We start from the raw sequence: 14,795 nt of genomic DNA, 5'->3' as shown, positions 1-14,795 counted from the left end.
GTAGAATTTCAGGAATCTTCTCAGACATGATTAAAATTCCACAACTCCCCCCTAAGTCAAGGACCGTTTCCTGTCAACACACACCCACACACACACACTACCACTTCCTTGTTCTATAAATAACGATTGGACTGATCGCTTCAGCTTCTACTGTCATCTTCTCACCATCAGTCATCTAGGGTTATGGTTAGTCATCTAGACATTCATCACAGACCTGTCATCTCCTCACCATCAGTCATCTAGGGTTATGGTTAGTCATCTAGACATTCATCACAGACCTGTCATCTCCTCACCATCAGTCATCTAGGGTTATGGTTAGTCATCTAGACATTCATCACGCATTTCACACAAGTGGCTTATAGAAAGTAATAACCTACTGCAATACCCTGAAGTATGTCCCCATTTACTTTCCTATAAGCATTCATAACAGCTTATAACAACCTTATGCCAGCCTGTATAACATCGCAATGCATCTGTAGGCTCGTAAGGCTCTAGCAGACAGACAGAAGGGCCTTGAGGAGAAGACTCAGCAGCTATAAGCCTTCATAACACCTTATAACAGCCAAAGAAGTGCTTTGAAAGACTAGTCAAGGATCATATCACCTCCACCTCACCCTTGACCTCAGTTTGCATACTGCCCGAACCGGTCCACAGTCGATGCAGTCGCCATCACACTGCACACTGCCCTACCCCATCTGGACAAGAGGAATAATCATGTAAGAATGCTGTTCATCAACTACAGCTCAGCATTTAACACTATAGTGCCCTCCAAGCTCATCATCAAGCTGGAGGCTCTGGGTCTCAACCCCGCCCTGTGCAATTGGGTCCTGGACTTTCTGAAGGGCCGCCCCGAGGTGTAGAAGGTAGGAAACAATCTCCTCTTTGTTGACTCTTAACCCTGGGGCCCCACAAGGGTGCATGCTCAGTCCCCTCCTGTACTCCTTGTTCACCCATGACTGCGTGGCCATGCACGCCTCCAACTCAATCATCAAGTTTGCAGATGACACAACAGTAGTGGGCTTGATTACCAACAACGACGAGACAGCCTACAGGGAGGAGGTGAGGGCCCTCGGAGTGTGGTGTCAGGAAAACAACCTCTCACTCAATGTAAAAAAAAAAGAGGAGATGATCGTGGACTTCAGGAAACAGCAGAGGGAGCAGCCCCCTATCCACATCTACAGGACAGTAGTGGAGAAGGTGGAAATGTTTAAGTTCCTCAGCGTACACATCACAGACAAACTGAAATGGTCCACCCACACCGACAGTGTGGCTTGTCATCTAAAACCTTGACAAACTTTTACAGATGCATAATTGAGAGCATCCTGTCGGGCTACATGACCGCCTGGTACGGCAACTGCACCGCCCTCAACCGCAAGGCTCTCCAGAGGGTAGTGAGGTCTGCACAACGCATCACCCGGGGGCAAACTACCTGCCCTCCAGGACACCTACTGCACCTGATGTCACAGAAAGGCCAAAAAGTTCATCAAGGACAACAACCACCCGAGCCACTGCCTGTGCACCCCGCTATCATCCAGAAGGCGAGCTCAGTACAGGTGCATCAAAGCTGGGACCAAGAGACTGAAAAACAGCTTCTATCTCAAGGCCATCAGACTGATAAACAGCAATCACTAACTCGCAGAGGCTGATGCCTACATAGAGACTCAAATCACTGGCCACTTTAATAAATGGATCACTAGTCATTTTAAACAATGCCACTTTAATAATGTTTACATATCGTACATTACTGTCAGCGATTGGGTGCAGAGATGTAGCGGAGTCAGGCGCAGGACACAGGCTTTGAGCAACACAACGGAGTTTACTCAAGAAATCAACCAAAAATTCCAAATAGGAACATTCACACTAGCCTAATCAACAACCACTGAAGACACCAACACTCACAGACAGGACATAAATGTATGCCAGAGGGTTAAATAAGGAACATGATATGGGAATTGAAACCAGGTGTGTGTTTAATACAAACAAAACGAAAGTGAAACATGGATCGGTGGTGACTAGAAAGCCGGTGACGTCGACCGCCGAACGCCGCCCGAACAAGGAGAAGGGCCGACTTCGGCGGAAGTTGTGACAATTACTCATCTCATTTGTATATACTGTATCTTATACCATCGTTTGCAACTTGCCTTTACCTCTCGACCATCGCTCATCCATATATTTATATGTACATATTCTTATTCCATCCCTTTACATTTGTGTGTATTAAATAGTTGTTGGGGAATTGTTAGATTACTTGTTAGATATTACTGCACTGTCAGAACTAGAAGCGCAAGCATTTCTCTACACTCCCATTAACATCTGCTAACCATGTGTATGTGACCGATAAAAATGTGATTTGATTTGAAGATCTGCATGTATCTCTGTAGGCCCGTAAGGCTCTAGCGGACAGACAGAAGGACTTGGACGTGAAGACCCAGCAGCTGGAGATCAAACTAAGCAACAAGATGGAAGAAGACATCAAGAAGGCTCAGCGGAAATCCACACAAGCAGGTCAGAGCCGGGTCAAAGGTCAAACCAAAGTTTATCAAAGGTCACTGTGGGTTTAGCCAGTGGGGTCAAAGACTCACATGTTTGTTATAACTGATATTGGTGTCACTTGTTTCGTCCCCATCTGGGAGTCTTGAGGGTTTTAATCTGTGCAGATTAGAGGTTATTCTAGCACAAATCTGACCAAACGAGACTAGGGTATAGCTAGCTAACTTTTTTAAAAAGACGTTGTTTATGACATGATAAACAGACACTCTAAACCAACGATTCTCAAATGGTGGGTCGTGGGAGGCGTTGCTGTCTGTGTATGACTAAATAAAGTATATATATAAAATAAAAAGTATTCTTTAAAAAATTAATATTTAACCTTTATTTAACCAGGTAGGCTAGTTGAGAACAAGTTCTCATTTGCATCTGCGAAATGGCCAAGATAAAGCACAGCAGTTCGACACATACACCAACACAGAGTTACACATGGAATAAACAAACATACAGTCAATAATACAGTATAAAAAGTCGATATACAGTATGTGCAAATGAGGTAGGATAAGCGAGGTAAGGCAATAAATAAACCAGGTGGCGAAGTAATTACAATATAGCAATCAAACACTGGAATGGTAGATGTGCAGAATATATATATATATATAAGCATGTAGAGGTCTGCACATCTACCATTCCAGTGTTTGATTGCTATATTGTAATTACTTCGCCACCTGGTTTATTTATTGCCTTACCTCGCTTATCCTACCTCATTTGCACATACTGTATATCGACTTTTTATACTGTATTATTGACTGTATATATATATATACATACAGTGGGGAGAACAAGTATTTGATACACTGCCGATTTTGCAGGTTTTCCTACTTACAAAGCATGTAGAGGTCTGTAATTGTTATCATAGGTACACTTCAACTATGAGAGACGGAATCTAAAACAAAAATCCAGAAAATCACATTGTATGATATTTAAGTAATTAATTTGCATTTTATTGCATTAAAAGGTTTAAGACCCGCTGCTGCTGCTGCTACTACTACGACTACCACTACTACTACGACTACGACTACCACTACTACTGCTACTACTACCACTACTACTGCTACTACTACTACCACTACCACTACTACTACTACTACTACTACTACTGCTGCTGCTGCTACTACTACTACTACTACTACTACTGCTGCTACTACTACTACTACTACTACTACTACTGCTACTACTACTACTATTACTACCACTACTACTACTACTACTACTGCTACTACTACTACCACTACTACTACTACTGCTACTGCTACTACTACTATTACTACCACTACTACTACTACTGCTACTGCTACTGCTACTGCTACTGCTACTACTACTACCACTACTACTACCACTACTACTACTACCACTACCACAGCTACTGCTGCTACTACTACTGCTACCACTACTACTACTACTACTACTACTACTGCTACTACTACTACTACCACTACTACTACTACTACTACCACTACTACTACTACCACTACTACTACTACCACTACTACTACCACAGCTACTGCTGCTACTACTACTGCTACCACTACCACTACTACTACTACTACTACTACTACTACTACTACTACTACTACTACTACTACTGCTACCACTACCACTACTACTACTACTACTACTACTACTACTGCTACTACTACTACTACTACCACCACTACTACTACTTATTCTTCTTCGCGTGGCTTTCCGGCAGACAAGACTCTGTGTTGCTGCCTTTCGCAGGTTGGAGTGTAAATTGCACATATTGGTCACAAACAAAAAAACAGGGTAAAGGGGAATGGGAGAATTTCACCACTATCTAACCCTGCACCTATACACTATGCCCCAAAATCTAGCCGCCCCAAAATCTAGCCACCCCATCCCACTACCTTGGCCCTAAAAGATCCTAGGCCGTCGGCCTGGGACGATTGAACCCTTTTTCTCTCAATACTTCCTGTAGATATTCTGTACTAAAATCTCCCCAGAATATTTCTCTGCTGCTGCAACCTCCACATCTATCTTCTGTGACTCCTGCTCCATCAGTACAGTGCAGTTGATCACCATGGCTATAAAACGGAAGAATTCAACCTTACTAAAGCTCATCCGGTCTGGAGCTCTCTCCCTTCAGGCCTACTCACTGGGGGGTCTCCCAGTCAAATAACTAGCCCTTGGGCTATCCTCTACTCTCTTCACTGCCTCAGCATAGGAAACTTTCATCCCCAACTCGAACTGTGGCAATCTCAACCTGTCTCTCTCTCATAGGGCACTTCGGATCCCACGTTGCATTTCCACCCCCACAGTCGACACAGTGCTTTCTCTATCGCAACTGTACACTCCCTCTGACCATGCCCTCCTGCATAGTCAGAGGCACCTAAAGCACTGTAGCGTGTTGCATATTTCCCAGTGTGCCGACCTCTATATGACAATATATTACATACATCATAAGGCCTTATTTTGAGGGTCGAGTTTTACCTTAACAAAGTGGCCTGAAGCACCTAAAGCACTGTAGCGTGTTTGTAACATAGGCCCTCACAGAGTAGCAAACATAACCTAACCTGACCTTAACAGCTAGAAACTCTGTGTCCAAGCTCAACAAGACAGACAGGGTATTCTCAGTCTCGCCATTGCCACCAGGTCTACGTCTCACCAAAACGGCGTCACAAACAGCAGGAATATTATTTTTCATTTGATCCATCTCTATACTCAACGCTACGTCACAGATCACAGGATTTAAGTGGCGTCCTGTTTCAGAGAGGAAAGCATGCCACGTGTTGAGCTCCAAGCTGTGTGACGCGAAGCGCCCACTTCCTCTGGGTGGAGGATGCACAAAAAAAATCGAAATGAGTCCACTTCTCAAAACTTTCCCAGATGTAACCAGTTTGTCATTTATCCAGCTTAACACAACGTATTGGTCTGCAAAAAAGCAGGAATCCACTCTTTCCAAAAAATCTCACTCCCACCGGTCTAAGACTCGCTATGACTCTGATCTGTTTCCTATACACATTTAATTGTTAGGGAACTACTACCATATATCCCTTAAATTGGTACCGGAATATTACTAACAGGTGCACCGTATAGCCATTTACAAGGCCTGCAATAAAATATGTTATTGAGCCACTGATTCTTTCTCCTCACACAATTTCTATCCACAATGCACCAGAATTTACAGTATGCTGCAGTGAATATATAGCAAACAGCAATTTAGTACATTATTGTTGAACTGTATTGAAAATAACATCAGCAATTGCTAATAGTACAAATTGAATTATAATGTATATTAACTATACCAACTGATGTTAGGTGTTTCATATCACTTGCACTTTAGGCCTTAATGGAGCTTCTAAACTGACAGGGACTACTGGGCAAAACAGATCAAAAGGACATGGCTAAACTTGCATCCACTCTGATCTGTTTCCTAAATAAATGTATTTGTTAGGGAACCACCACCACATATCACTTAAATTAGTACTGAACTCTCAGTAATGGGTGCAAATAATATAACCACTTACAAGGCACGCCTCAAATATGTGAGAAACAACAATACCAAGCACCCATAAGTCTTCCATTTTTTTTTGCGCTCCAAAAATGATTCTTAAAAAGTTATCCACATAGTTATCCACTTAGTTATCCACATAGTTATCCACTTAGTTATCCACTTAGTTATCCACGTAGTTATCCATTAGTTATCCATTAGTTATCCACATAGTTATCCATTAGTTATCCATTAGTTATCCACATAGTTATCCATTAGTTATCCATTAGTTATCCACATAGTTATCCATTAGTTATCCATTAGTTATCCACATAGTTATCCATTAGTTATCCACATAGTTATCCATTAGTTATCCATTAGTTATCCATTAGTTATCCACATAGTTATCCACTTAGTTATCCACTTAGTTATCCACATAGGTATCCACATAGTTATCCACTTAGTTATCCATTAGTTATCCACTTAGTTATCCATTAGTTATCCACATAGTTATCCACATAGTTATCCACTTAGTTATCCATTAGTTATCCACATAGTTATCCACTTAGTTATCCACATAGTTATCCATTAGTTATCCATTAGTTATCCATTAGTTATCCACATAGTTATCCACTTAGTTATCCACATAGTTATCCATTAGTTATCCATTAGTTATCCACTTAGTTATCCATTAGTTATCCACATAGTTATCCATTAGTTATCCATTAGTTATCCATTAGTTATCCACATAGTTATCCATTAGTTATCCATTAGTTATCCATTAGTTATCCACATAGTTATCCACTTAGTTATTTATAAAATGTCTGCCCTGCTAGAGCTGTCCCGGTCAACTGTAAGTGCTGTTATTGTGAAGTGGAAACGTTTATGAGCAACGGCTTAGCCTCAAAGTGGTAAGCCACGCAGCTCACAGAATAGGAGCGCCGAGTGCTGAAGAGCGTAGCGCATAACAATAGTCTGTCCTCGGTTGCAACACTCACTACCCAGTTCCAAACTGCCTCTGGAAGCAACGTCAGCACAATATGCCGAACAGCCACACACAATGGCCATTGCCGAGCCATGGCCGAGCAGCCACACCCAAGCCTAAGATCACCATACGCAATGCCAAGCGTTAGCTGGAGTGGTGTAAAGATCGCCACCATTGATCTCTGGAGCATTGGACGTTCTCCAGAGTGATGAATCACACTTCACCATCTGGCCGGCTGACAGACTAATCTGGGTTTGTCGGATGCCAGGAGAACAATACCTGCCCCAATGCATAGTGCCAACTGTAAAGTTTAGTGGAGAAGGAGTAATGGTCTGGGGCTGTTTTTCATGGTTTGGGCCCCTTAGTTCCAGTGAAGGGAAATCTTAATGCTACATCATACAATGATACTTTGTGGCAACAGTTGTGTGGAATGCCCTTTCCTGTTTCAGCATGACAATGCCCCCGTGCACAAAGCAAGGCCCGTATAGAAATGGTTTGTCGAGATCGGTGTGAACTTGACTGGCCTACACTGAGCCCTGGCCTCAACCCCATCGAACACCTTTGGGATGAATTGGAACTCCGACTGTGAGCCAGACCTAATCGCCCAACATCAGTGCCCGACCTCACTAATGCTCTTGTGGCTGAATGGAAGCAAGTCCCTGCAGCAATGTTCCAACATCTAGTGGAAAGCCTTCCCAGAAGAGTGGAGGCTGTTATAGCAGCAAAGGGGGGACCAACTCCATAATAATGCCCATGATTTGGAATGAGATGTTCGCAGATGTCCACATACTTTTGATCATGTAGTGTACTTTGTTTTTTGGTAAATGTACTTGATACGATTGTGATGTGTCTCACCTAGATATCTTAAGATGACCGCAATAATTGTAAGTTGTTCTGAATATGAGCGTCTGCTAATGGCCTTCTAGCTGTACATGTAAAAGGTTGTTGCTTTTGTAAATTAATATTTAATATTTGGATATTTGACTCCCCCTGCTGGAGAAGTTATTGAACAACCGTTTCAAGCTTCATAAACCTGGAGGAAAGAAAGGTGCAGCCAGTGTCCAAAGAATAGATACGTTTGTCTAAACAGTATTTTCTGTCTACCAGGAGACGACCTGATGCGCTGTGTCGACCTTTACAACCAGTCGCAGTCCAAATGGTTTGAGGAGATGGTGACCACAAGCCTGGTAAGACTCTCCTTTGTATTTCCTCCTTATCACTGATGGTGATGTATGTAGCGTATTGCTTTGGTAGCCTGGGTGCTGGTCTGTTTCTACTTCAGCCATCTTCAGGAACAGTGAGGTTGGCTTATCGGTGAGTCTGGCAAACCACAGAAAGGATTAATCTGAATCACGTAATCCAAAAACCCATGTTCCCTTCAATCCTTTCTGTCCTTCAGGAGCTGGAGAGGCTGGAGGTAGAGAGGGTGGAGATGATACGACAGCATCTGTGTCAGTACACCACCTTACGGCATGAGACTGACATGTTTAACCAGAGTGTAAGTCAAGCACCACCTTGTATTACCAGTAGAGAGCACTCAATGTCTTGTTTTTCTGTGTATTTTTCAGAGCTGCACACACACGCGCACGCACGCACGCACGCGCACACACACACACACACACACACACACACACACACACACACACACACACACACACACACACAGAGGGTATTGACTGTTTATCCACGTGTCCTTGCAGACGATGGAGCCAGTGGACCAGCTGCTACAGAGTGTGGACCCAGCTAGAGACAGGGAGCTCTGGGTCCAGGAGCAGAAGACAGGAGACATCAGGCCTGTGGACATTGAGATATAACACACCTTGTTCCCAGGGGTCACACACATGTGGATCCACAAGCCTGGATCTTTACGGGGGCTTCAATGTCAACTTTGAGATATTATAGACATCCTGAGAAATCTGGATGACTCGATCCACAGCTCCACAGACAAAAGTCTGCTCTTTAGAGAGCGAGCACCACCACCAGTGTTCATTATGAGCTAGAGGATTCTATATGGTAGACAGACAAGTGTTCATTATGACCTAGAGGATTCTATATGGTAGACAGACAGTGTTCATTATGACCTAGAGGATTCTATATGGTAGACAGACAGTGTTCATTATGACCTAGAGGATTATATATGGTAGACAGACAGTGTTTATTATGACCTAGGGGATTCTATATGGTAGACAGACAGTGTTTATTATGACCTAGAGGATTCTATATGGTAGACAGACAGTGTTTATTATGACCTAGAGGATTCTATATGGTAGACAGACAGTGTTTATTATGACCTAGAGGATTCTATATGGTAGACAGACAGTTTTTATTATGACCTAGGTGATTCTATATGGTAGACAGACAGTTTTTATTATGACCTAGAGGATTCTATATGGTAGACAGACAGTGTTCATTATGACCTAGAGGATTCTATATGGTAGACAGACAGTGTTTATTATGACCTAGAGGATTCTATATGGTAGACAGACAGTGTTCATTATGACCTAGAGGATTCTATATGGTAGACAGACAGTGTTCATTATGACCTAGAGGATTCTATATGGTAGACAGACAGTTTTTATTATGACCTAGAGGATTCTATATGGTAGACAGACAGTGTTTATTATGACCTAGAGGATTCTATATGGTAGACAGACAGTGTTCATTATGACCTAGAGGATTCTATATGGTAGACAGACAGTGTTTATTATGACCTAGAGGATTCTATATGGTAGACAGACAGTGTTCATTATGACCTAGAGGATTCTATATGGTAGACAGACAGTGTTCATTATGACCTAGAGGATTCTATATGGTAGACAGACAGTGTTTATTATGACCTAGGGGATTCTATATGGTAGACAGACAGTGTTCATTATGACCTAGAGGATTCTATATGGTAGACAGACAGTGTTCATTATGACCTAGAGGATTCTATATGGTAGACAGACAGTGTTTATTATGACCTAGATGATTCTATATGGTAGACAGACAGTGTTTATTATGACCTAGAGGATTCTATATGGTAGACAGACAGTGTTCATTATGACCTAGATGATTCTATATGGTAGACAGACAGTGTTTATTATGACCTAGAGGATTCTATATGGTAGACAGACAGTGTTCATTATGACCTAGAGGATTCTATATGGTAGACAGACAGTGTTCATTATGACCTAGAGGATTCTATATGGTAGACAGACAGTGTTCATTATGACCTAGAGGATTCTATATGGTAGACAGACAGTGTTTATTATGAGCTAGGGGATTCTATATGGTAGACAGACAGTGTTCATTATGACCTAGAGGATTCTATATGGTAGACAGACAGTGTTCATTATGACCTAGAGGATTCTATATGGTAGACAGACAGTGTTTATTATGACCTAGGGGATTCTATATGGTAGACAGACAGTGTTCATTATGACCTAGGGGATTCTATATGGTAACAGACAGTGTTCATTATGACCTAGAGGATTCTATATGGTAGACAGACAGTGTTCATTATGACCTAGAGGATTCTATATGGTAGACAGACAGTGTTTATTATGACCTAGAGGATTCTATATGGTAACAGACAGTGTTCATTATGACCTAGAGGATTCTATATGCTAGACAGACAGTGTTCATTATGACCTAGAGGATTCTATATGGTAGACAGACAGTGTTCATTATGACCTAGAGGATTCTATATGGTAGACAGACAGTGTTTATTATGACCTAGGGGATTCTATATGGTAACAGACAGTGTTCATTATGACCTAGAGGATTCTATATGGTAGACAGACAGTGTTTATTATGACCTAGGGGATTCTATATGGTAGACAGACAGTGTTCATTATGACCTAGAGGATTCTATATGGTAGACAGACAGTGTTCATTATGACCTAGGGGATTCTATATGGTAGACAGACAGTGTTTATTATGACCTAGGGGATTCTATATGGTAGACAGACAGTGTTCATTATGACCTAGAGGATTCTATATGGTAATAGACAGTGTTCATTATGACCTAGAGGATTCTATATGGTAGACAGACAGTGTTTATTATGACCTAGATGATTCTATATGGTAGACAGACAGTGTTCATTATGACCTAGAGGATTCTATATGCTAGACAGACAGTGTTCATTATGACCTAGAGGATTCTATATGGTAACAGACAGTGTTCATTATGACCTAGAGGATTCTATATGGTAGACAGACAGTGTTTATTATGACCTAGGGGATTCTATATGGTAGACAGACAGTGTTCATTATGACCTAGAGGATTCTATATGGTAACAGACAGTGTTCATTATGACCTAGAGGATTCTATATGGTAACAGACAGTGTTCATTATGACCTAGAGGATTCTATATGGTAACAGACAGTGTTCATTATGACCTAGAGGATTCTATATGGTAACAGACAGTGTTCATTATGACCTAGAGGATTCTATATGGTAGACAGACAGTGTTTATTATGACCTAGATGATTCTATATGGTAGACAGACAGTGTTCATTATGACCTAGAGGATTCTATATGGTAGACAGACAGTGTTCATTATGACCTAGAGGATTCTATATGGTAACAGACAGTGTTCATTATGACCTAGAGGATTCTATATGGTAACAGACAGTGTTCATTATGACCTAGAGGATTCTATATGGTAGACAGACAGTGTTTATTATGACCTAGAGGATTCTATATGGTAACAGACAGTGTTCATTATGACCTAGAGGATTCTATATGGTAGACAGACAGTGTTTATTATGACCTAGAGGATTCTATATGGTAACAGACAGTGTTCATTATGACCTAGAGGATTCTATATGGTAACAGACAGTGTTCATTATGACCTAGAGGATTCTATATGGATAAGGGAGTGTGATGATATGTATGCAGACCGGCTTGCATTTCTTTTATATATTGATTCATCATTAACTGTTCTATATGCTAAGTGTTAATGGAATGTCTAATTCAACCGTTCTGAAGTACAAAGTGTTAATGGGATGTCTAATTCAAACTCAGCTTGCAAGCTAATCATGATTGTTTTCCCTTCCTCATAGTTACTTGTTTTAAAAAAGTGGTTTACTCCCATATCTACGTGTTTTTTTAAATGACATGTTGACAAACAAAGTGGCATCTTGAGTTCAGATGTCGTTTTTTTCAAAGTCCACAAGTAAAACACAACTTCACTGAAATGTTTAAAAAATATGTTTAAAAAAATTGGGCAGATAATTTGGCTGATTTAAGATAAAAACGGTTATTTTATTTTGGCACCTAGGCACTTACTATAGTCATTCATTTATTTAACTTAACATAGCCTTGGAGTCCACCTTTTTGGTATTTTGTACCAGTTTCCGTCTCTTTACGAAGGTACGGTCTTCAAGCTTTGGAAGATGGCAAAGCATTTAATAAGAAGAAGAATTGATTGGACTTACATGCCACTTTTCTAGACATCAGTGCATTCAAGACAATTGAGACCTTTGAGAAAAAACTAGCATCAACAGGGGGAAAAACGTTTTGAACAGTCATCCAACTCTGAATTACAAGTCGTAAACTTTCTTCGGTCGTCAAACTTGAACACAAAATATGCCATTTCAAATATGAGGCATTTCCCGCTAACCGGAATACCGTCATCACTCTCCCTCTTCTGATTGGTCGGGGTAGATGGGCCTTCTGAGCCGGAATATGCGTCATCACACTCCCTCATCTGATTGGTCGGGTAGATGGGCCTTCTGAGCCGGAATACACGTCATCACACTCCCTCATCTGATTGGTCGGGTAGATGGGCCTTCTGAGCCGGAATACACATCATCACACTCCCTCATCTGATTGGTCGGGTAGATGGGCCTTCTGAGCCGGAATACACGTCATCACACTCCCTCATCTGATTGGTCGGGTAGATGGGCCTTCTGAGCCGGAATACACATCATCACACTCCCTCATCTGATTGGTCGGGTAGATGGGCCTTCTGAACCGGAATACGCGTCATCACACTCCCTCATCTGATTGGTCGGGTAGATGGGCCTTCTGAGCCGGAATACACGTCATCACACTCCCTCATCTGATTGGTCGGGTAGATGGGCCTTCTGAGCCGGAATACACGTCATCACACTCCCTCATCTGATTGGTTGAGTGTCTGTGGTAACTAGTGATGACCTTATAATCACAGATAGAACAATGAGACAGATATTTGACAGGATGTATACATGTGAAGCATACGGTTGGCGTTTCCACTCACTGGTAGTGAGAGGAAGTACACTGGGGGGCAGTGGGAGAAGATGGAACAAGATGGATTTGGCCGACATTCCTGCACATTTTCTAATTGTTTAAACATTTGATCTCAGTACAATTTTCTGTTCCCCGAAACTGGAATATATTATGAACAGAGTGGACAAAGTTTTGTAGACTTTAATATTTTCAAATGTTTGAAAAAAAATTGCACTGTTTAGAAGGAGTGCAAAGGCGAATTGAGTTATTGCACAAGCGCACTTCACAGAGTAGGCGTTCCGTAACGGATATACGCAGATATATTCTAGAATGTGCTAATAGGATATTGCTAGGGCGTGCTTGGCTCTGCTCACCTCCTTCCTTGTTCTTCCCATTGTGACTCATTTGTTCTCATTGGAAATGACAAGCTCTGGTCTATCTTGGTTTAGTCATGAAAATCTTTGTTAGAATTGTCTGTATAAACACACTCAGTAAATTGTTGACCAACTGAAATACTAACACAGAGGTTAATTAGGAAATATAACAGCTACTGCTGCTGCTATGTAATACAACGTACATCAAATGCAATCAAATGTATAGATTATATTTTATCTACATGTGAACTATGAAGTGTGGTTTTTAAGGTGATTGTTGATGTAAGAACTATCAGCTGATGTAAGAAGGGCTTTATAAATAAATCTGATTTGATTCTGGGTTGTTTTCGACAGATGTGAAGTTTTGAAGAAAGATTGACACAAATGTAACACATCTGTTCTGAGGGCAAAATGGGGTGCAACTCAATGTTATAGCAAGATGTTCCTAATGTTTTGTACACTCAGTGTGTTTGTCTATACTGTATATACACACACAGTGCACAGGAGTGCGGGTACAGTTGAAATGAATAATGGACTTCTAGTATAGCGTTGTCTTGTATCTATCCGGTAAGTATTACACATATAAACATACAGTTCTACTGTCCAATCAGATGCATACATGTTGTATAGAGTGTTCCATTACTTTCTGGTTCTAAAACCTTGAAAGTTCCAAGGACTCTACATGGACATAACTTCTGAATGTTTGTCGTTAATGTTTTTGCCATTAATATTATAAATAAATAGATATACATTTTATTTTACAACTATCTCTGGTAGTTTCTTTCGGCTGTTTTGATACGACAAAATACTGGATTATGATTGATATATTATTATTTTTGGAAGTGTTTGTGGTTCAGGTAAAATATATTGAGGGCACATTGAGATATTTAAGGAATGAATAAGGTTTTATTTCTTAAACATATTTTCACATTCAAGTCATTTACATTTTTTTGGCAGTGATATACTGTATATTTTGAATAAATATATAAAACCCAACTTGCAACAATTTCAAAGATTTTACTGAGTTACATTTCATATAAGGAAATCAGTCAATTGAAATAAATAAATTTGGCTCTAATCTAGGAATTTCACATGACTGGAAATACAGATATGCGTCTGTTGGTTAAAAGTAGATCAGGGGTTGGATTAGAAAACCAGTCAGTATCAGGTGGGACAACCATCTGCCTCATGCAGCGCGACACATCTACTTCGCATAGAGTTGATCAGGCTGTTGATTGTGGC

General features: G+C 41.0%; 1 protein-coding gene across 1 annotated transcript in view; it reads left to right on the top strand.

The window, feature by feature from the left end:
• The window catches only part of LOC109866068 (growth arrest-specific protein 7-like), a 101,911-nt gene extending 87,597 nt beyond the window's left edge, over positions 1–14,314 (top strand). The window contains exons 11-14 of the mRNA XM_031799759.1: positions 2,382–2,505; positions 8,091–8,170; positions 8,383–8,481; positions 8,684–14,314. Coding sequence (XP_031655619.1) covers positions 2,382–2,505; positions 8,091–8,170; positions 8,383–8,481; positions 8,684–8,797 — 417 coding nt within the window. The 3' untranslated portion in view covers positions 8,798–14,314. The remainder of the gene's footprint in view (positions 1–2,381; positions 2,506–8,090; positions 8,171–8,382; positions 8,482–8,683) is intronic.
• Positions 14,315–14,795: the final 481 nt, after the last annotated feature.

This window comes from Oncorhynchus kisutch, linkage group LG20 (assembly GCF_002021735.2).
Source record: "Oncorhynchus kisutch isolate 150728-3 linkage group LG20, Okis_V2, whole genome shotgun sequence".
Classification (NCBI taxonomy): Eukaryota; Metazoa; Chordata; class Actinopteri; order Salmoniformes; family Salmonidae; genus Oncorhynchus; species Oncorhynchus kisutch.
Note: the sequence above shows the minus strand (reverse complement) of the source record. Positions and strands in the feature narration are given on the sequence as shown.